Here is a 21,120-nt window from a genome sequence, read left to right on the forward strand (position 1 = left end):
GACAGGTCGCTTTTTTCGCACTACAATTCATTGAAAGAGGAGAAAGAGCGGAAAGGTGAAAGGTAGGAGGGGTTATTAGTAGCTAAGCTTGACAGGTAGTCGTTGTGACTCCTACCTTTTGTTCAATGCTGGAAGGTGCATGGGTCGAACCAAACGATAATCTGAGATTATAACCGGATTCGAACCCACAACACCCGTCAGGGCATGTGGCTCGTCGGTTCTAATGAACCTTTGAACCATAGAATCTCCTTGAAATGTCAAGACTAAAAACACGAGGTTTGGTCTATTTCATAGGAACGGAAATGCCGAAAACCCGCGCTGAGAGTCGCGGCTAACACGCTGACAGACGAACAGCATCACACGCAGTACCTTGTAAGTCGCAAGGGACTGCATAGTGTCGTCGTCCCGCCAGTAAACACAAAGTTAGATTAAACGTCGCGGTCGCTGGTTTCCACAGTAGACGGAGGAAGAGGCACAGTTTGTGTTTAAAAATAACACAACCAGATATGTCGCTACCGTAATAAGTGGGCTGTGCAGTCTCCTTTTGTCTAGCGCCTTTATGGTTCAAAAGTACATGAGTATCAGCGAGCCACATGCCCTGGCGGGTGTTGTGGGTTCGAATCCGGTTATAATCTCAGATTATAGCTTGGTTCGACCTATGCACCTTCCAGCATTGGACAAAAGGTAGGAGTCACAAAAACTACTTGTTAAGCGTAGCTACCAATAACCACCCCCCCTCCCCCCCGCTCAGCTCTCCGCTCTTTCTCACGAGTTTTGGTCCGTTTGAGAAGTAGTTTGAAAAAGATCGGTGAATTGGTAATTTTCTACAGCGTTTCATCTTTAGTAGGGTGACCATACGTCCTGATTTACCAGGACATGTCCTGTTTTCGCTTGCATTGTCCTGGTGTCCTGAATTACAGTGAAAAATCCTGATTTTGAAATCCTGCTTTAATAAAGAAATTGAAATACAAATGACTTTTAAGTCCTGTTTTCATATGATATCGTCAGTCCCTTAGGAAACAGATTAACTTGCCCTCATAGATATCTCGATGATCGATTTTACATATTAAGTTTCGTAATTGTAGCATACTTCCGACTGTCTGACGGAGGTAGACCCGATGACGAGAAGCAAGCCTTCTACGTGCAGCTGGAGGTGACGTATAAAGTTACTCGCCTCGGGACATCAGAATCGGAGATAGAAACGCTCAGGCCGGTAGGGTATATTGGCGTAGCTAAAGCGGCCCCCTTCAGAAATTTTGAAGTAGGACTACTTCTTTGATTTCTATATTGGGGTGCACTTTAGAAAAACGAAAAGGGAACATGTAACGAAAAGTGGTTATGGTTTGCACGCTTATAACTCAGTCATCCGTCCACAGATTCTAGAGGTATTGGTATCAATCGATTGGAAATTTTTCAAAAAATCCATTACAAAACAGTAGATTACATGTTCCCCAACAGACGTTTAATAATTGAGAAAATATGAGTCGAATATTTAATATTTCATTATTTGCATTTTTTGCCTTCCCACGTCAGTGTTTCCCTAGCACGGATGACAGAAATATATACGAGACGAGCTATGAGTTAAACTTCCTTTCCTTACCTTCTTCGGTCACCAGCTTTCGTTGGCGAAACATCAGCCAGCAGCAGCTAGCTTGCGACGCACCGGACAGCTAGTTTTCGAGACAAATCGGTGGCAATTTTAAAGGTTGCATTTGAAACATTGTTTGCTTTGCCTCGGTGTGCGTGATCGCCGGCTTTCGTTGGAGACACCGGCAGGCAGCTAGCTTGCGACTCATAACATCATAAACATAAAAGTCTATCTTGATTACAGATCCTACCAGTAGCGTTTGTCCCATAAACAGTATTCCCACCATTAATCCACACACCAATAACCTATCTGATGGACGAAAATAGACAATGGACACCACGAGTCAGAAATTTGAGAATTCGAGAATAACAAACGCACCGAGGCAGGTCCACTATTTAAATTAGCTGAAGAGTTGAAATTATGAATTTCTCCCATGTAAGAACACAGTCCTTTACCTTTCGTTACTCGCGTCAACTCCGATTTATAGGCATGCTAAAACGTAACAGAATTCTCTCGAATACTAATTACTTGGTGAAAAACTTATGGAACTTTTTCCACCATTTGTCTGCGGATCAACATTACTGAAAACAGTAATTTTATTTATTGCTAGATTCCCGAGATATACCGAGATAAAGTCAACGGTTCACAGGTGTTGTACAAAATACAACAGCGCAAGTAAACCTTCCGTTACTGCGCGACTGGGGAATCTATTATATGAAATTCGTCCAAAAATCACCGGTTTTGGCATTGGGAGACGAATTGCTCTACATTCGTAGTCCTACTTCAAGCCTGCGCCCATGCCACTAGGCATGGACCCTTATACTTTTTACCATTGAAATTTGAAAACTGGAAAAAATTCGTGTATAAGTTCCCAAAAATACTAAGAGAACTAATTTTTCTCGCACAAAACCCAAACGAATATCAACAGTTTTGTAATTAGGAAACCTGACTTATGATAGGGACGAGGGAGGGAAGGGAGGTAGGGAAGCCTCTAAACGAGACTAAATCAAACCACCAAAGCAATAACAAAGAGCATGGCGGCCAGTTCATACAAGTTTCAGCATATTTAGGGTTGCTAGTTGTTCAAATTAAAAACAAATTCCGTTAGTTGGCATGAGGAATCGTTCAAACGAACGGGGGTCCACTGTATCAGTTCTTTGAGTTCTTATATTGCATAATATAGCTCTAAGAAGTTGTACATAAAAGAGTCATAGCCCGAAACTGAAACAAATAGTTTTTATGGTCGTATTGGATTTTATTTAACTGAATAAAAATTTATGACTGCAACATTTATGTAGTCTGATTAGAGTAAAATGCTGCAGACCTGGTTCGGTCTGATTTAATACCGACCATCAAGCGACCAACGGGTCAAACGGTTAGGTTGAACAGTTGAGTCGAGCAGTTCATTCGAGTAGTCGACTCGAGCAGTTCATTCGAGCAGTCGAGTCGAGCAGTTCATTTGACCAGTTGAGTCGAGTAGTCCAGTCGAAAGGTTTATTCGAGCAGTTGAGTCGATCAGTCGAGTGGAGTAGTCCAGTCGAGCAGTCAAATCAAGCAGTTAAATCAAGCAGTTCAGCCGAGCAGTTGAGTCGAGCAGTCGAGATGGCCAGTTGAACCGAGCAGTCGAGTAAAGCAGTTTAATCGAGCAGTGAAGTCGAGTAGTCCTGTCGAGCAGTTGAATCGAGTAGTCTAGTCGAGCAGTTGAGTTGAGCAGTGTAGTCGAGCAGTTGGGTCAAGCGGTTCAGTCGAGCTGTTAAGTCGAACAGTTTAGTCGAGCAGTTCAGTTTAGTAGTCCAATCAAGCAGTCGAATCGAGCAGTTAAGTCGAGCTGTCGAATCAAACAGTTAAGTCAAGTAGTTGAATCAAGCAGTCGGGTTGAGTGGCTAAGTCGAGCAGTCTTGTCGAGCTGTAGAATCAAGCTGTCAGTTGAGCCGAGCAATCAAATCGTATAGTCTAGTCGAGCAGCCGATTTGAATAGTCCAATCGAGTAGTTGAGCCAGGCAGTTCATTCGAGCAGTTGAATCGAGCAGTTGAGTCGAGCGTCGAATCGAGCAGTCTAGTCGAGCAGATAAATCATGCTATCCAGTCAAGCAGTCCAGTCGAGCAGTCAAATCGAACAGTCCAGGCGAGCAGTTCAATCGTGCAGTTAAGTAGAGCAGTCAAGTCGAGTAGTAAGTCAAGCATATGTGTCAAGCAGTCGAATCGAATAGTTAAGTCGAGTAGTCCACTCGAGCAGTTAAATCGAGCTGTTCAGTCAAGCAGTCAAGTCGACCTGTCTAATTAAACAGTTGAATCGAGAAGTCGAATCGAACGGTTCAGTCGAGCAGTTCAGTTGAGCAGTCCAGTCGAGCAATCAAATCGAGCAGTCTAAGCGACCAGTCCAGTCGAGCAGTCTAGTCAACCAGTTGAGCAATCGAGCAGTCCAGCGGTCGACAGAGAATACAACCCATTGCTACGAAAAATGACGTCCTGTCAGGGACCTGTCTTTAGTTACCGATAAGCCTCTTATGACGTCCTGTCAGAGACCTGGTTTTCGGTACAGACATAAGCCTCTATATAAATAGATTATATAAATAGATAGCTGGATAGTGCTGGAGCCATCTGTGAAATTTTTTAGCTTTTTCAAAGATCCATTGAGAGTAAATAGGAAGTACGCTAACGCTATGTAACTTTATGAGGCTACATTACTTTTGCTCGTCTTGTATGTAATCTGGTATGATTGGTTTGAGTCTTTGCTTAATGTGGGCGATTATTACCACGAAAATACATATCGCGCCCCTCGTTTTGGCGACGGACACAAGCCTCTTATATAAATAGATATGAATATATGGTACTACCGCTTGCCTTAGCAGAACATCCGTTCATAACAATGAGCCTATCATGTCAAAAAGAGTTGTACATGCTTCCCAACTCTTGTATGATGGGCAAAAAGGGAAGTGGGGAGAAGAGCCCGCTCATTATCTACGATGTGTTAATCGGGCCAAGATTAACCATAAGTGCTTCTAATAATTAATTTAATTTTTCTTCTGGTATCCATGTGCAGTATTAACACTCGTATTGGCCAAAGTTTTCACTATATAGAAGGAGGTGCTTCGTAAGCTAAAACGAAAAAAATAACTTATATTATGCTTACGTATTAGTAAGGTCGTGTGGCTCAGCCGTCTGGCCAAACCCGCGGTTTTGAGATCAGGCAGCCGGAAACCACCCAATATCGCACCTCCTAGTTTGGCTACCCAATAGAGCATTACCGGGTATGGCCACGTGAAGGCGCAAGGTAGGAGCTTGGGACAGCTAGACAGGGTGGCAACTGGATACGAAAAACCAAATTCCCTGATTTTTCCCGGTGTTTAATAAAATTCCAGGTTTCATATTGCGATATAATTTTAACTGAAAATGTGTTTCGATCATTGATATTTGAATTGTTTATCAATCTACGAGGTATTGAGAAAAATTTCCCCACCTACTCTATTTCCCTAGGCGAATTCTTCAATCACTTTCTCTTATTCTGCCGACCAGCAAATTACACTCCTCCCGTGAGTTCCTCATCTGTTCTTTTTCCCGCGCAAGTTTATTCGCAAACTCAGGTGCAAGCGGAGTTTTAGTGCCCATTGCGCTAGCTCTCGAACCCGCCGTGGTGCTTTTCCTGCCAGCCACGCGGAAATGTTCGTATGTTTAATTTTCGTTCTTCTAGCCATAAGCCATGCAAAAAAAAGCAGTTTAATCGAGCCAATTTTTAGTTTTGCTTTACCACTGGTGGCTGTTCTACTTTCTGACCAACGCGGCATACTTCACTTTGCATGGATTAATCGGGATTTACTCTTCTGGGTCCAAGATAGATCTACATTCGCAGTTCTACGTTAGCGCAGCGTTCGTGCCCTTCGGCACCGAAACCTTCGCACTTTTTTAATTTTTCATAAGGCAGCATATAAACATTTTCGTGCATGAGTCCATGTGGCGTGTACAAAACGGCACCAACTTTGCAAAAGGGCATAACTGCAAAGTCCTAACAGACTGAGTCAGAGTTTTTTTCTGCTGGACTGGCATGAGGAAAGAAGCTCTCAGTCGGTTTGTTTACATTTTTACAGTTATGTTCTTTTGAGAAATTAGTGTCGAAAATTTTATGAAATTCTAGAATTCTAGATCCTTCCGGGCTAAATCTGTACAATTTTGGAAAAAATATCGATTCACAATTGAAAAGGGCCAATCAATCAAACGTACGCAATCCTCCAGCAAATAGCTTTCACTCGGTTTGTTTACGTTTGGTTGATTGGCCCAACCTAGGATCCAACCAGCGCTAGCGAGGTAACATATAACTGTTCTAATATTTCTGGCTTTTTATAGAATCGTGTTCAACCGTTATACCTAAAGTTCACAGCTGTGTGAATCATGCTATAAAAATAATCTTTTTTGCTTTACTTCATGCCTTGCTTAGTCAGACTTTCTAGCAAAGAAACCAACCATATGCTATAATTTATTTTGCTGTCATGAGAGCACTGTTTACGTAAGTAAAGACTGTCACCGCAATAGAATGCGGAAGGCACAAAGTCGGGTTAATTGGAATTTGACTTTCACACAATGAAATGTCGCAAAAGCGTTCAATACAAACACGACCTAATTTGTTGCGTCATCTGTTTTGGGCAGTTCATCTGATCTGATAATCTGATAAGTTCGGTCCGGAAGGGTGTGCCAAACCGATGTGGTGTCTTTGGGCGCTAGCACTCGCCGCCAGTCTCTCGCTGGGCTAGCAACGACGCGTAAACAAAAAGAAAGCAGAATATCTTGTCAACATGTCAATTCTCAAAACCTTGACGCAAACGCGAGCCTTACATTCAAGGCCTCCTACTCCTGTGTTGTTTGGTGCAGTGGTAGTAGTGGTTTCACCCCCAAATCGACCAGCCGCAGCCGTCAGCTGTTTTCTTCGTCAGCAAAAGACACCGATTTGGACCATCCAGAAACGGACAATGAACAACATTACCAACATTCGGTACGGTCCGCTGCCGCGGGATTCTCCGTACGTCAAACCGTTCCGTTTCCATTACACGCAGAATGGAAAGGAAAAATCTTGGGATCTGCTGAAGGTACACGATTCGGTATCGATTATCATCTTTAATGTCACCCGACAGCGGCTCGTTTTTGTCCGGCAGTTCCGTCCAGGTGAGTAGCACTATTGATTTTGGTTTTATTCTTTCTGAAGTATAACATTTTTGTTCCAAAGCTGTTTATTACAACCTGGTAAGCGCCGAAGCCGGAGACGATGGTTCGAAAATTGACATGCAAAAGTATCCACCGTCCATAGCGGTAACATTGGAGCTGTGCGCTGGCATTGTGGACAAACCGATCTCGATGGTCGAAATCGCACGGGAGGAGGTGCTGGAAGAGTGTGGCTACAACGTGCCGATCGAGCGGATCGAGGAGGTTGTTAGCTACCGGGCCGGTGTTGGAACTTCCGGCGCGCTGCAGGTGCTGTTCTACGCCGAGGTTACCGATGCGGATCGCGTTCCGTCGGCCGGTGGCGGTGTGGACGACGAAATGATCGACGTGGTCGAGTGCAGTTTGGATGAAGCTCGGAAAATGACGTCGAAGGGCAGCAACATGACCAGCCCGCCGTCGTTTTTGTTTGGCGTTTTGTGGTTCTTGACCAACCGTGCTCCGAAGATTGAAGCATAGGATTTGCGTTTCTTTTTGTTGTTGTTACATCATTGCTGGATAGTTTTTTCACTGAAGCTCGTGTTGAACGTTGAACGTTCAGCCAGGCTCGATACGTAACTACTGTTTATTTTAAAATCACTTTGATTGCACACAGAGATAACTGCGATTTGTTAGAAGAGATTACTTTTCTCATAGTGAATTTAGTAGCCATCTTTTTCTAGAATATTAATTCTCAAATACTAACAGATAAACCACCAAAGCACCACAGATGAGATTGTGTATAAGTAACTATCCAGTTATTTTATTTCTCAAGCACCAGTTTTATCGGATTCCTGATAAGCAAAAGTACATTTGCTTGTTTTGTTGATTCCCATGCAATAAAATATTATCATTACTCAGTGATGGAAAATTTTGCCACATGAATACATATATAGAAATAGTAATTGGACGAATTAAAAGGATGTAAATTTATCGACAAAATGCTTAATATTAGACATGACTTTTCATAGCTTGATGCGTATAAAAAGCGTTTTTACAGACCATTTATAGTTATACCGTATTAAATAAAATCTCACTCACCTGTGTGTAATTATGTAGAAATTTTGATTTGTGGTTTGGCAAGGCGACTAGTTTCAAATCACCCAAATTCCGTTGATGATTTTTGAAGCAGAACCTATTTTAAAATTTTTCCTGTGATTTGTTTTGTTGACTTGTTTGCATTACTACTTAGAATTCCATTTTGCATACTTTAAAAAGATTTTAAAAAGTTTCAACAGTGAACAATATTTAAGAATGACTCCAGTGGTATGTCGATGATTGAGTTAACCTTGTGTTGACTGAATAATGGTGCGTTACCTAATTTAAGCTAATTTTGTGTGGAATATAAATTGGCATCGGTATTTCGGATGCTCTTCATGCATGTGGTTTGACAACCGTATACGTGCTCTCGGTAGATATTTGGTTCTAACTGTGAGATCTTTCGGTGTGATGGAAGTGTGTGCAACAGCCGCAATGCTACGGAAGGCGGAGTTTCGATTGCGGATACCTGTTGAGCAAGTGTCCCACGGACACCCCGTGAAGCTTTCACATCGGAGGCGGTTTTTGTGTGCCTCTTGATCGCCCCGGAATCCCGTTGTCTTGAAGGATTGCTCATATGAACTCATCATTTGACGCAATAGCTTCGATAGCGTCTTTAACGGATGAGATATTCGTTCTGGGCGATTTTAACAAGCTCGTCATCTCTATCCCAGGATATGAAATGGGAGACTAAAAAAAAGCGGAAAGCGCCCAGCATAGCTCTAGTAGTCAAGCTAGAAGGTGCGGCGTCGTGTGGGTTTCAGTTTCTAACCTTACAACTGCAGTTTTAGGCAACCATTGAACCACAAGACTTTATTTTCAAGTGTTACATTATTCAAACTAATATTTTAGATAGACTAATCTATTTTCATAGAGCGAAATAAGGCGCTATATCCTTGGGCAATTGTAGCTTGGCTTCTGGTCTAAATGCCATTAGTTTATCCCCCAGGAACCGGAGTATCACATATCCTTTATTAGCAGACACTCCCAACGACTGTAAATAAATCATTATCTCTATAGGAAGCGTTTGGTACGGGAGGTCCACGCTTTCTTCACTTTCCCTTGATTTCAAGGAGTGTAATGGAATTAGCTATTATTTCTGATTCCGCTTGATACCTTGGAATTCTCTCTGTGGTAAATGCTGCACAGTTGGCGTGGCCGCTGACAAGCAAAATGATTGATTCAAGTAAATCGTCATTTTCCAGGATGCTTTGAAGAACTGGTTACGTTAATGTGAGATTAGCCCGTCATCTCTATCTCAAATCAATAACGGATTGCTCGATTACTACTACTGTATTGCTACCAGTCAGCAAGACAGCAAGATTGCTCGCGAAAATGGTTGCTTTCTCGATGTATGTTTTGCAAGTGTTCAAACTCAGGCACCTTCTCCGCTTGTTAAGGATGTCCTACTACAATCCTGCCCGCGCAGATTACTAAGGATTCTGATTCTAATATTCTAAACTACCTCTGAAAAGATCCACGCTCCGTTCTGAAGCAGGTACCCTGGGTTTACGCCATGTTAGGACGTCTGAAATCCGAGAGGAAGGCTGCTCTAAACGGATGGCAGCTAACATAGCGACCAAAAATTTGAGAAACGTTTCCTCAATTTGATAATCCAGATCCAGCTAGAGTCTGGACTGTGGATTCTCTACCGAAAAAAACATAAAAGGCAGGGGTAGACCAAAAATTTGAGAAACGTTTCCTGAATTTGATAATCCAGATCCAGCTAGAGTCTGGACTGTGGATTCTCTACCGAAAAAAACATAAAAGGCAGGGGTAGCTTTTCGTATGAACTGGGAGACAGAAGTGCATGATTTACTCGTTCTATAACTAAATTTTGACCGTCAGAACAGATATTCGATTGAAATATTAAGGGCAAACTCCAAAATCGGCCATGACATTTTGTAATAGTTACTGACCTTTTATACATGCCATCGCTGTTCTGTCGATCGAATATCCCGTTATGTTATTGCGCCATTGACGAATACCGATAGTGCACCAACAGAAAGTGGTGGACGACACTTTCTTAGATAAGGCCGCCGGAAACATTCACTAAAATTGCTCGCGGCTTTTGGACGAAACCCGCAAACTTCCGGGTTAGCGCGCTTCACATAATCGACACAACACTATACGAAAACCTCCCGGACACCCCCCTGAACCAAACTAGATTTTCAATCACTCGCGGGCACACACTTCCTTTGCGCTCAGCTTTGGGGAGGACTCGCTTGCTATCGCGACGTTACACTTGATCACACAGATACCGAACCAACCAACGAGGTACTGGTACTGATACACTTCCTATTTCCAGGCTCTATGCTGATGGACAGCACGCGGCACCGTGAAATGAACGGAACGACACTGCGAACACCACCGGCGTTGGTGATACGGAAAACGAGAAAACCAGAGCCGCGGCAATGAATCAGAGCAACCAAAACTCCGCTTCGGATTTGTTTTACTAGTTTTTACAAAATGGATTCACACGCGGACTTATTTTCCGAAATTAGACAGATTTTGAACTTTTGAAAATTGCACAACACGCGCACGCGGTCGATTTCGCGAAAAATTCTCCATTTTTTCTTTTTCGTCAGAGGGGTTTTCAACAAGAAGGCGTTACAAGACAAGTGCGAAGTAATCAGTGGTTACTCATCAGAGATGCCAGAAGTGAAGACATGACTTCATTTAGAAGACATTTTTGAGGATATATTTTGAAATGAATGTCTTCACTTGAAGACATGTCTTCACCAGGGGTGTGAAATTGTCAAAATTTAGTGGACTAAACATCCATGGACGGCGACAACTTGGAACCAGCCAGTATACCGAAAATAACAGCTAAAATTAGTTAAATTATAGCTAAAAGGCTGTGTTTAACTGTTTTCTAATTAGTTTCAGTAGTCTTAAAATGAATAAACCTTTAAGTAGGCACTAGAACCAAAAGCACAGAGAACAGATTAACAGGCTCGAAGGAAGTAATCGAATTTTTGTGTGTAAAATCTGTCGGTGGCGCCCTCCAGAAATAGTTTGCCTAACGCATCAAAAAATATCCATGTACCTTTATCAATATTACTTTGTGCTGGAGTTACATAGCAGCGATGGCAGCGACATCAAGATTTAGTTTGATGCCACTTACTGCTCGAGGGGTGCTCTATTGAAGGATTACTCGTAGATTACATAAAAACCTTTTACACACTTTTTGTCTATTACCTGGTAGTCTGTTCTCTGTGCCAAAAGTACCAAAACCAACGAGTGGGACATGTATACAATGTATGTAGTTTGACGGCCACACCACCCCGCTGGTCTTCACCATGCAATTTAAATGGGGGGAAATTCTGAAAACCCGGAAGAAGACAAATGAAGACATTTTTTCTCGATTCTCGATTACTTACTTAGGGTAACCAACCTATTTTGGACCCCATCAGCAGCTGTACATAATTTGGACACTTGCATTTGATTTTGCTGTAAGTGTCCAAAGTATGTACAGCTGCTGAGGGGGTCCAAATTACGTTAGTTACCCTATGTGTCCATGTCCGCCGATCCGGCAGAACAAAGGGATGAAATCAGGGATCTCCACTGCTGGCGGTCACCCGCCATGGCTTTTACCTGTTGCCAGGACAGGTTCTCGTCTACAGCCCGGTCCCGGATGTCGTTGACTAAGCTCCGTCGCCATGAGCCTCTGGGTCTGCCTCTTCTACGCTGTCCTTGTGGATTCCAGTCGAGCGCTTCTCTGCAAACCTCGTTCGCTGCTCTCCTCAAGATATGTCCGATCCACTTCCACCTACGTTCACGAATTTATGTGGCTATCGGCCGTTGATGACACCGACGATGGAGTTCCTCATTGGCTATCCAGTTATCAGGCCACCAGGCACGAATGATGTATCGCAGGCACCGGTTAATGAATACCTGCAGTTTTTGCGTTGTCTCCGCTGAGACGCACCACGTTTCGCAGGCATACATCAGTACGGATTTAACGTTTGAATTAAAGATTCGGGTTTTCGTACGTAGGGTGATCTGGTTTGAGTGCCAAATGTTTCGCAGACCTGCAAAGACACCCCTGGCCTTCCTGATCCGTGTGGCTATATCAGTCTTGGTACCACCATCGGGCGTAGTTTGGCTACCAAGATATTGAAAGACGGCTACCTGCTCAACTTGTTGTCCCGCTACTGTAAAGTTGGTGGAATTGTCAGTGTTCACTACCATAGACTTAGTTTTCGCTACATTGACTGTGAGACCTGCTGCCTGGGAGCTCTCGGAGAGGTCGTCTAACTTGCTCTGCATATCGTTTCGACGTTGTGCGACCAAGACAATGTCGTCGGCTAGGTCGAGGTCATTTAGCTGCTCCATCGTTGGAGGATTCCAAGGCAATCCTCGATTTGGTCTACTGTCAATTGCCCCAACTAATATCTCATCCATAACGATGAGAAACAGAAGCGGTGATAAAATGCAGTCCTGTGTCACGCCAGCAGAAACCCTTATGGGATCGGACAAGACGCCGTCGTGCAAAACCTTGAACGAGAACGCCACGTACTGAGCCTCGATGAGATGGACTAGCTTATCTGGAACTCCTCTACGCCTAAGTGCGCCCCAGATATTTTCGTTGTTGATTCGGTCGAACGCCTTTTCGAAGTCAACGAACACCAGCAGAAGAGTCTTGGAATACCAATATTGGCTAATATGTCCCGCATCCAGTCGACCGGAAAAGTTGCAGTTTCCCATATATTGCTGAAAAGCTGATGCATTATCTGGGCTAACAAAGGTGGGTCGACTTTGAGCATTTCGGCTGAAATACAGTCTATCCCTGTCGCTCTATTGGATTTCATACTCTTGATGGCTACTACAATTTCATCCAGCGATGGCGCCTCCGAGTTAACGCGATTAATTCGACGAACTGTAGGCGTCATACGCTGCTGGTTTTGTTGGTCTGACATTTGAAACTCGAAAGAGTTGTTCAAAATGGGCAGTCCAACGTTTAAGCTGCGTAAAACTGACAAAGAAAAAGGCAGTCGGCGAAAAAACTACCAAAGGGGGTCCAGAATGATAAACGTATTAGAGAAGCAAGAAACAAACTTGTCTCAGATGGAAATCGTAATGTTCGATAAAAAATCAACTTCAAAATAATTTAAATATGTTTTATTGTTTTCTTTAAAACAGGATAAAATAATAAATACAAGTATTTCTCTTATCTCTCGCGATTAAAAACCGGGAATATCAAACAAATCATTGTGAGTGATCACCTTGATATAGAATCGAATCGATTAGGGGAACGTAAAAGTTTTGGCCAGAGCGAGACGCGGTATATTTTATAGGTAACCTACGGTAAAATTCACCCTATTGACATCTGTATATCGAGCTGCAGTAAGTGACAGCGACTGAATGGCCCGGGCTCAAAATTTGACAGCGGGCCCATAACACTGTCGAGGCAGTCGAGTGAAACGTAGCGATGAAGTGCTATCTCATTTCTGCTCACGCTATCATGTTGGCACCCAAAACATGCACTGATAAAAATAGACACGGCGTTACCAAAAGATCTTACACATGAATTTCAACGTGCAAATATTGATAATCTAGTTTCATATGTCAATCATTCGGGTATCAAAAGCGTTTCCCTTCGATTTAACGTGAAATGAAATATTTCATATGGAAAACACGTTAAATAACCATGTTTCTCCAACAAACCTTCAATCAACATGGTAGTCACTTCTTTTACATTGCAAATCCACGTGTTTTACCATTAGATCATAACCTGTTGCAATCCACATGAAATTAAGTTTTTATAAATATTTCACTGGTTTTACACGTTTAATCAAAGGGTAACTCTTATGAAATGTCATTCTATTTGAAATTCACGTGGCTTTCACGATGAGTTGATGTGAATATCAGATCATCTCAAAGTGTTTTACTCATGGTTTTACCATTGAATATGATTCATGTGTTATTCTTATGGAACTGTAGTGATTAGCACCAGGAAAATATCTATATGATCTGCATATTGATCGCACGTGTATAGTTTTTTCGGTGTGGTTACCTGCCAATAGGGTGGTAAAATTAGTGGTGAAAACACCTCATCGACAGGCAACCATGCTTTTGCCGCCAACATCTCAGAGTGAGAGAAAATGAAATAGCATTTCATCACTTCGTTTCACTCGACTGCCAGTAGCTTGATTTGGGGCCGCTGTCAAATTCTGAGCCCGGGACATGCTGTCGCTGACGTTCACTGCAGCTCGATATATAGATGTCGATGGGGTGGGTGAAAAAATGCCCAATAACGTATACGCCTAACGCTCTGACCAACACATATACGTTACCGTACTTATTACAGTTTTTTTATCAATTCATCTAGATTTCTGTTTAACTGATCCAAACGCTGCATTTTTTCATGGTGTCTCGTAGCTCTTCTCTGGCATTCTTCCTCGTAAGCTGCTAAAAACCGAGAATTGACATCAGTGCCGCGTCTTGATGAAGGCGTTGGAAAATCTGGACATGGAGATTCCGGTGACAGTTGTCGATCATCCGATCGTTTTTTCTTAGGATCGTCTATTTCATTATTAATGGTGGAAGCTTTTCTTCTTGATGCTCCTGCGGTCATGATGATCTCTGGTTCAATGGAATCATCCAAAGCCGCGATCTGTGCCATTTCCCTATCGTACGGCGTTTTCTGCATGGTGCTGCCGGAAATTCGGTTGTTTTTTATTACGTCCTTATTTTTTTTCGACACATTTTTGTATCGATTTTCGTCTTGACTGGCAGTAAATGAAGCTCCAAGTGTTGCTGTTTCAACTCCGTACTGATACTCTCCCACATTTGCTTTTTATTTTTATATTTTTTTAAAGGACCTATGCTCTCCATTTTCATCCTGTACACACTTAAACGATTCGGTAAAATTTACCGAAATCTAAACAGCTGACCGTTCGGTAAAAATTTTTATTGCACCAAACATTACTAATGATCTGTAAACGTCGATTGGCACTATCGAAATTTTTACCGAACGTTCAGCTGTTTAGATTTCGGTAAAATTTTACCGAATTCGGAGCTTTTTGTTAAGTGTGTAGAGCGATAGAAGCAGCAACGTCTGTTCATCATTCCACGTATTTTGGATTCTGTATCCTTGAGTCCCCGTGTCATTTTGGGTCTCTGGTAGTAATTCAAGCGTATTTCCTATACGTTAGCGTCAGTAGGGAGCAGGGCTTGAAAAGGGATCGCAAGTTGAATGTGACTGCCGTGAATGCGAACTTTCCGCACTCAAACTCCGCTTTTTGAACGATCATTTGACTGTTTTTTGAATCCAGTCAATCTGCCGCTTACGCTGCAGCCGTCTTACAATTCATGCGGCATCTCAGCAAAAGCAGATATTCGATCTCCCGTTTTAATTTGCGCTTTGAGAATATAAACTGCAAACTGACTGGAAGCATACGGTGACGTATTTTTTCGTTTCTCTTTTTATCTCCAAATCGGCTGCTCACAGTAATAGTTTGTCACCCGGACGTCGCCCAGATAACACAAAATCGTAATAGAAAGTTCACATTAAATCGTTTTCATATCAATTTCACATTGGAATTGTATAATGATTTGAGTATGTCAAATCGAAGTGAACAATAAGTTGTTTTGCAGTCGTGCGTGTCTTCATATACAATTCATGACTGTGAATTATAAAGCAGGATAGACGATTGCAATATTTGATTATATCTTAATCATATATTCAGGAGTATTTAGTTGCGTGTTATAAAAACTGCGCAAAATATAATTATAAATAGTTGTCAAAATTTTCGCACGTATATCGCCTCCACTTTGGTACATTTATGTTCTTATATGGCGTGAAATATAACTTTTTCGTTCAGATATGATTTCGTATACCTCAGTTGCAATCGAGATATACAAACCAAATGGTTTACTGGGCGGTCCGACGCAAGCAAAATATTCGTTTGTGTTGGACGGAGTCCGACCGACTTCTTCCAAGCACATGTAGTGGTTGTTTTTTTTTGTAACATTGAATCATACGATTGTGCGGTTGCTTTTCGTTAGCGTGGTGATTGCCAGTCATTTGACTGTTTTGCAGTCATTCGCTGCTCCAAACGGTAAAGGCAACTTGATCGAAACGAAAATGTCAAAAAGCTCTAGAGCGCGTTCGTTGTGCTGTGTGCCATCGGCGTTTGACTGAGCAAACTGCCAGTTGTGTTATGCATAGCGTTCGTATTCCGCCTCTAAACGGACGGTGTGAGCTTGAATACGCGTTGGTGTGACTGCGGTAGAAAAAAGGACCGGTCGAAGCCCTGGTAGGGAGTACATTTAATGTATCATCATCTGCAAATAATTTATTTATTATCGATGTGGTATTAGATAGGACGTAGATCTACGTACTGGGATTCAAATTCGTATTCATGTAAACATGTAGAAATCGTCTCTACATTTGAAAGCTTAACAGAAGTTTTAGGGCTATGTTATTTTGAAAAAATCGTCGTGTATAATGTTAATATTAAGGTATGATATCTGGTTTTGGAAAAATGGTTTTTATTTATCAGAAACAAATATAAATTAGCGTATGCAAAAATCCACTCAAATTCATATTCTTACAGGACTCGAATTAACAGTTTTGATTGCGCAGATATGGTCTATTTTCAAGGATTAGTATTTATTATGGTATCTCTTGCTTATTGCAACTGCCTTTAGTCATTTTGGAACGCTGTCTATGAGTTTTTTCGTGTATTTGGTGGGAATTTTGTCCCATTGGTCCATAAAATGCTTTCTAAGATCCGTTTTTTTAGAAATCTGATTACAACTGCTCAAAAATTATTGATATATTTCACCATAATCTCTAGATACCAATCCCTATGGAAACCTTTGGGAATATATCGACCATCAGATTTCTAACAGAAACGATCTTTGTTAAAAAGCATTTGATGGACGAATGGGACAAAATTCTTACCAAATACACGAAAAAACTCATAGACGGCGTTCCAAAATGACTAAAAGCAGTTCCAATGAGCAAGAGATACCATAATAAATGCCGTGCAAGCAACGTATTCAAAACAGTGCCTAATTCTGAACAGTTGCAAATTTTTCATGTTGACAAAATTCCAGCTATTTAAACAGTTTAATCACTACATCTGATTATTTCCGGTTATTAAAATGATTTAAATAGTTAGTTTATTTTTTTTTGTTAAATAAAAATCATTTTTCCAAAACCAGATATTAACATTTTACACTATGATTTAACCTACATAACATGTTCTAAAAACTGGATAACCTTGATTGCCTAATGAAGTGTGCCCTGGTTATGTAAAACTTAACACTTTGCTTGGCCATTGAAACTGAATTGAAATCACAGAGATAGCTGCCATCGCTGCTATGTAACTCCAGCACAAAGAAATATTGATAAAGGTTCATGGATATTTTTTGATGCGTTTGGCAAACTATTTCTGGAGGGCGCCACCGACAGGTTTTACGCACAAAAAATCGATTACTTCCTTCGAGCCTGTTAATCTGTTCTCTGTGTATAAATTAACAACTGCAGTCTATTGTTTCTAATCAACACTTTAGTTTATTTTAAACAAAATATTGGGTCGCAGTGAGCACAAGCATTACAAAGTTTTAAAATAAACATAAACGAGAGTTTGTTTCAAGGCATCTTTAGGGGTTAATAGAAACATTTCGAAATAAAGTTAATGTTATTAGAAATAAGCAAACCGTTAATTAAAATTAGCGACTTTTTGGGTAGTTACAAGCAAAATCTTTGTTTGGGATAATATAGAAATTAAACATTGATTACAATATTGAGACGATTTCGTAATAAACTGAAATAATAATTTGGCGTCACAAAAATGTAATTTGAAACAGCAATAATTTTTGTTTGTTCGACAACCAAATTAATGTTTAAAACAAGTTTGTGAGATTATCCTCCGTGTGGGTATGGCAGCTCTGCGATCAACTTTTTTACTGTGTTGATCAGCGGGGTGCTATCCGTATCTTAACGAACGGTGTTTGACAGTCCACTTAACGAAGGGCGCTATTTCAAAAAATGCAAGAAATAGCGCCCGTCTGACAGGTAGATTTGCTGCCAACCTTTGTCGAGATGTGCTGAGATGTTGGCAACAAAAACATGGCACCCATCGCAAGCCCCTGGTGTTGATGATGTGATTACAACAGTACAAATATTACTCAGGTAATCTCTGATTACTACGCCCTTGTACGTCTTGCGGGTAACCCCTTTTCGAAAAAGAAAAAAGGAAAAAATTTTCGCGAGCTCCACCACGTGCGCGTCCTGTGTGCTGTCCAGCATGGAGCCCGGAAACGGGAAGTGTAACCCGCGTAACCACCTACCTATATCTGCCGTGCTGCCGGTAGTCATCGTAGTTCCATGTTGGTCGGTTCGGTGTCTATGTGGTCAAGTGATAACGTCGTGTAGCCAGCGCAGGTATATCAAGTGTACAAGTGAGTGCTCTCCAAGGCTGTAAGCAAAGAAAGTCTATATGCCCGTGAGTGGTTGAAGGTCTGATTTGATACGGGCAAGTGTCCGGGGGGTTTTGTAGTGGAGTGTTGATTACGTGAAGTACGGTAACCCGCATCTAGTCGGAAGTTAGCGGGTGTTGCCTATGCAGTTTTCGTGAATGTTTCTGGCGGTCTTATTCAAGGAAGTGCCGTCATCCACCACTTTCTGTTCCGGTGTGCTATCGGAATTCGGCTATGGCGCAAAAACAAAACGGGATATTCGTTCGACAGATCCGCAATGGCAGCAGTTATTTAAAAGGTGAGTTACAAAACTTTACCTCACGTATCGAAAACATTTGGTTATCATAAAAGCATGTGTATAAAATATAGTATAGTTTACACTCTGAGATTCACTTCCCGTATTTGTCAAACTGCTGACAGAGCTTCCGCGCCTTTTGCGGCCATTGCCAGGTCGTGGGTAAAGCACTGTCGTATAAAAAATTATACTGACGCGATTTAATGAACGCAAGTTTGTCTACCGGTTCCGGATAGGTTGATGCAATTCCTACAAATAACAGAAACGTAAAATGTCACCCACCATGTTCACCCCGTTATTCCAGTAACATACCATTTTCGTAAGCATATTCCATCACCCCGAGGGCGATCTCCAGCGAGCAATCTTTAATGGTAGCGAGCGGCGGATACAGCGAACCTCGCAAGAGATCTTCGTCGGTCAGCTTGTCGGCAACTGCTTTGGCAGCTATCAGGAAAAAGTTATCCGAGATGTGATACGTTCCGGAAACGATCACTCCCAGGGCGATTCCCGGAAAGATGTAAGCATTGTTTCCCTGTCCCGAGTTGTAGGTCTTTCCGTTAAAGTTAACCTCCGGAAACGGTGAACCGGAAGCAAAAAGACATCTTCCTTCCGTGCATTCATACGCTTGCTGTGCCGTACATTCGGCCATCGATGTTGGATTGGATAGCGCAAATATCACCGGCCGCTCGTTGCATTCTGCCATTGTTCGTAGAATATCTGGAGTGAAAGCATTAGCCACAGTCGAGGCACCAATCAAAACCGATGGCTGGACTTCTTTCACTATTTCAGCAAAGTTATCCATATCACAGTGATTCCTCTCGTATTTGACTTCATGATTGTTAGATTCCACCCGGTGCCTTCCTTTCACCACTAAACCAGTTTTGTCGAACATCCAAATCTTTTCGTACGCCTTGTCCGAAGTGCAGCCTTCGATCAGCATTGCTTTCACTAGCAAATCTGATATTCCGACAGCTGCTCCGCCTGCTCCGAAGAACAAAAAATTATTATCTGAAACCCTTTTACCGGTAACCTTCTGAGCGGCGTAGATACCCGCCACAACGACTGCGGCCGTTCCTTGGATATCGTCATTGAACGTACAATAGCTATGCCTGTACTTATCCAAAAACCGAAATGCGTTCTGGTTCGCAAAATCCTCAAACTGAATCAAGGTTTTCTGCCCATAACGACGCACAACCGCTTCCATGAACTCATCAATTAACTGATCATATGCGCAACCTTGGACACGCCGCTGTCGCAGCCCTATGTAGAAAGGATCATTCAAGAATGCTTCATTGTTGGTACCCACATCGATCACAATTGGCAAGCATTGATGAGGTTTTATAGCTGCAAACGCCGTGTATAATGCCAACTTTCCGACGGGAATTCCCATACCGCAAGCTCCCAAGTCTCCCAAACCTAGGATACGCTCGCCATCGGTTACGACGATAGCTCGCACATCTGACTCCGGCCAATTTTGCAGAACTTGAAACACATGCCCGCGGTCGTTAATCGTCACAAACAAACCACGCGGTCGTCGATAGATCAGACCGAACTTCTGACAGGCCAGCCCAACCGTCGGTGTGTAGACTATAGGCATCATTTGCTCGACATTCTCGGAGATTAGTCGGAAAAACAGTTTTTCGTGTCGATCCTGTAAATCGACCAGATAGAGGTACTTGTTCAAATCATGGTTATAGTTTGCGAATGCGGTACGACATATTTCCAGCTGTTCGTCCATTGTTTTGATACGTGGCGCCAGCAGACCGTGTAATCCCAGCAGCTGGCGCTCTTCGAGCGTGAACGCAAGACCTTTGTTCAGTCGAGCATCCCGAAGGTGGTCCATTCCGCGAATCTGTCCGGGCACGAGGATGTTTCCGTTGACCTCGTGATAGCCGTGGGGACAAAAGTGGAACGACGTGTAGGGTTTCAGCAGTCGCATCGTCAGTCTGAGGAAACATTTACTTCACTTGAAGGGGAACGGGAGCTGAGGTGTGCGTGCTGGTTACCTACCTGATAATCCTGAGTGCCATTGTTTTGTGCTCCTATTGAACGATGCTGGGCAAGGAAATTTTGCTATTTCGTTTAAATTGAAATTTTTATGAATTTCTATTGGGAATTTTTGTTGCTAGCATTGACAGCTCATGGCATACTGCGCCAAAGCCAGGATTGGGATAATCGAAACTCAACATTAGAGTAAACAAATTGTTTCAAGCAAGCATCAGTTGAAGTTGGTGGCTGTTTTAATTGACGACGACTGAAAGTCAGGCACGATTTATCGATATTGCCTAGGTTAATTAAAATATGCGTTGCGTTGTAAGAATTGTTACTTAAATTCTATTAATTTGCATTCAAAGTTGCTGGCCTTCTGCTGAATATTTGATAGAAAAGTACTAAGGAGAAGTTAAAACTGATAGCCATGATGAAGTGAAATCCGTTTCACTGTCGCTGACTTAAACCAGTTTGGAAGCGAAGCAGTGCTGCTTCAGTTGAAACCGAAGATTCATTGCTTCATTATTGAGTGACGATATGCAATTGAAGGTGACGTTGTCGGGCCCTGATAATAAGTCGTACGAAC

The 21,120-nt window shown here is 42.2% G+C and overlaps 2 protein-coding genes across 2 annotated transcripts; one reads left to right on the top strand and one right to left on the bottom strand.

Moving 5' to 3' along the window:
* Positions 1–6,242: 6,242 nt before the first annotated feature.
* Positions 6,243–7,806, top strand: LOC128742586 (uridine diphosphate glucose pyrophosphatase NUDT14-like). Its single transcript, XM_053838999.1, has 2 exons — positions 6,243–6,742; positions 6,804–7,806. Exons 1-2 carry the CDS (start codon positions 6,376–6,378, stop codon positions 7,253–7,255), a joined length of 819 nt encoding a protein of 272 aa, XP_053694974.1. The 5' UTR covers positions 6,243–6,375; the 3' UTR covers positions 7,256–7,806.
* Positions 7,807–18,639: 10,833 nt separating this feature from the next.
* LOC128735905 (NADP-dependent malic enzyme-like) lies at positions 18,640–20,575 on the bottom strand. The gene is made up of 3 exons (XM_053830384.1): positions 20,556–20,575; positions 18,858–20,491; positions 18,640–18,794 (listed from the first exon to the last, which is right to left on the bottom strand). Exons 1-3 carry the CDS (start codon positions 20,573–20,575, stop codon positions 18,640–18,642), a joined length of 1,809 nt encoding a protein of 602 aa, XP_053686359.1.
* Positions 20,576–21,120: the final 545 nt, after the last annotated feature.

This window comes from Sabethes cyaneus, chromosome 1 (assembly GCF_943734655.1).
Source record: "Sabethes cyaneus chromosome 1, idSabCyanKW18_F2, whole genome shotgun sequence".
Taxonomy (NCBI): Eukaryota; Metazoa; Arthropoda; class Insecta; order Diptera; family Culicidae; genus Sabethes; species Sabethes cyaneus.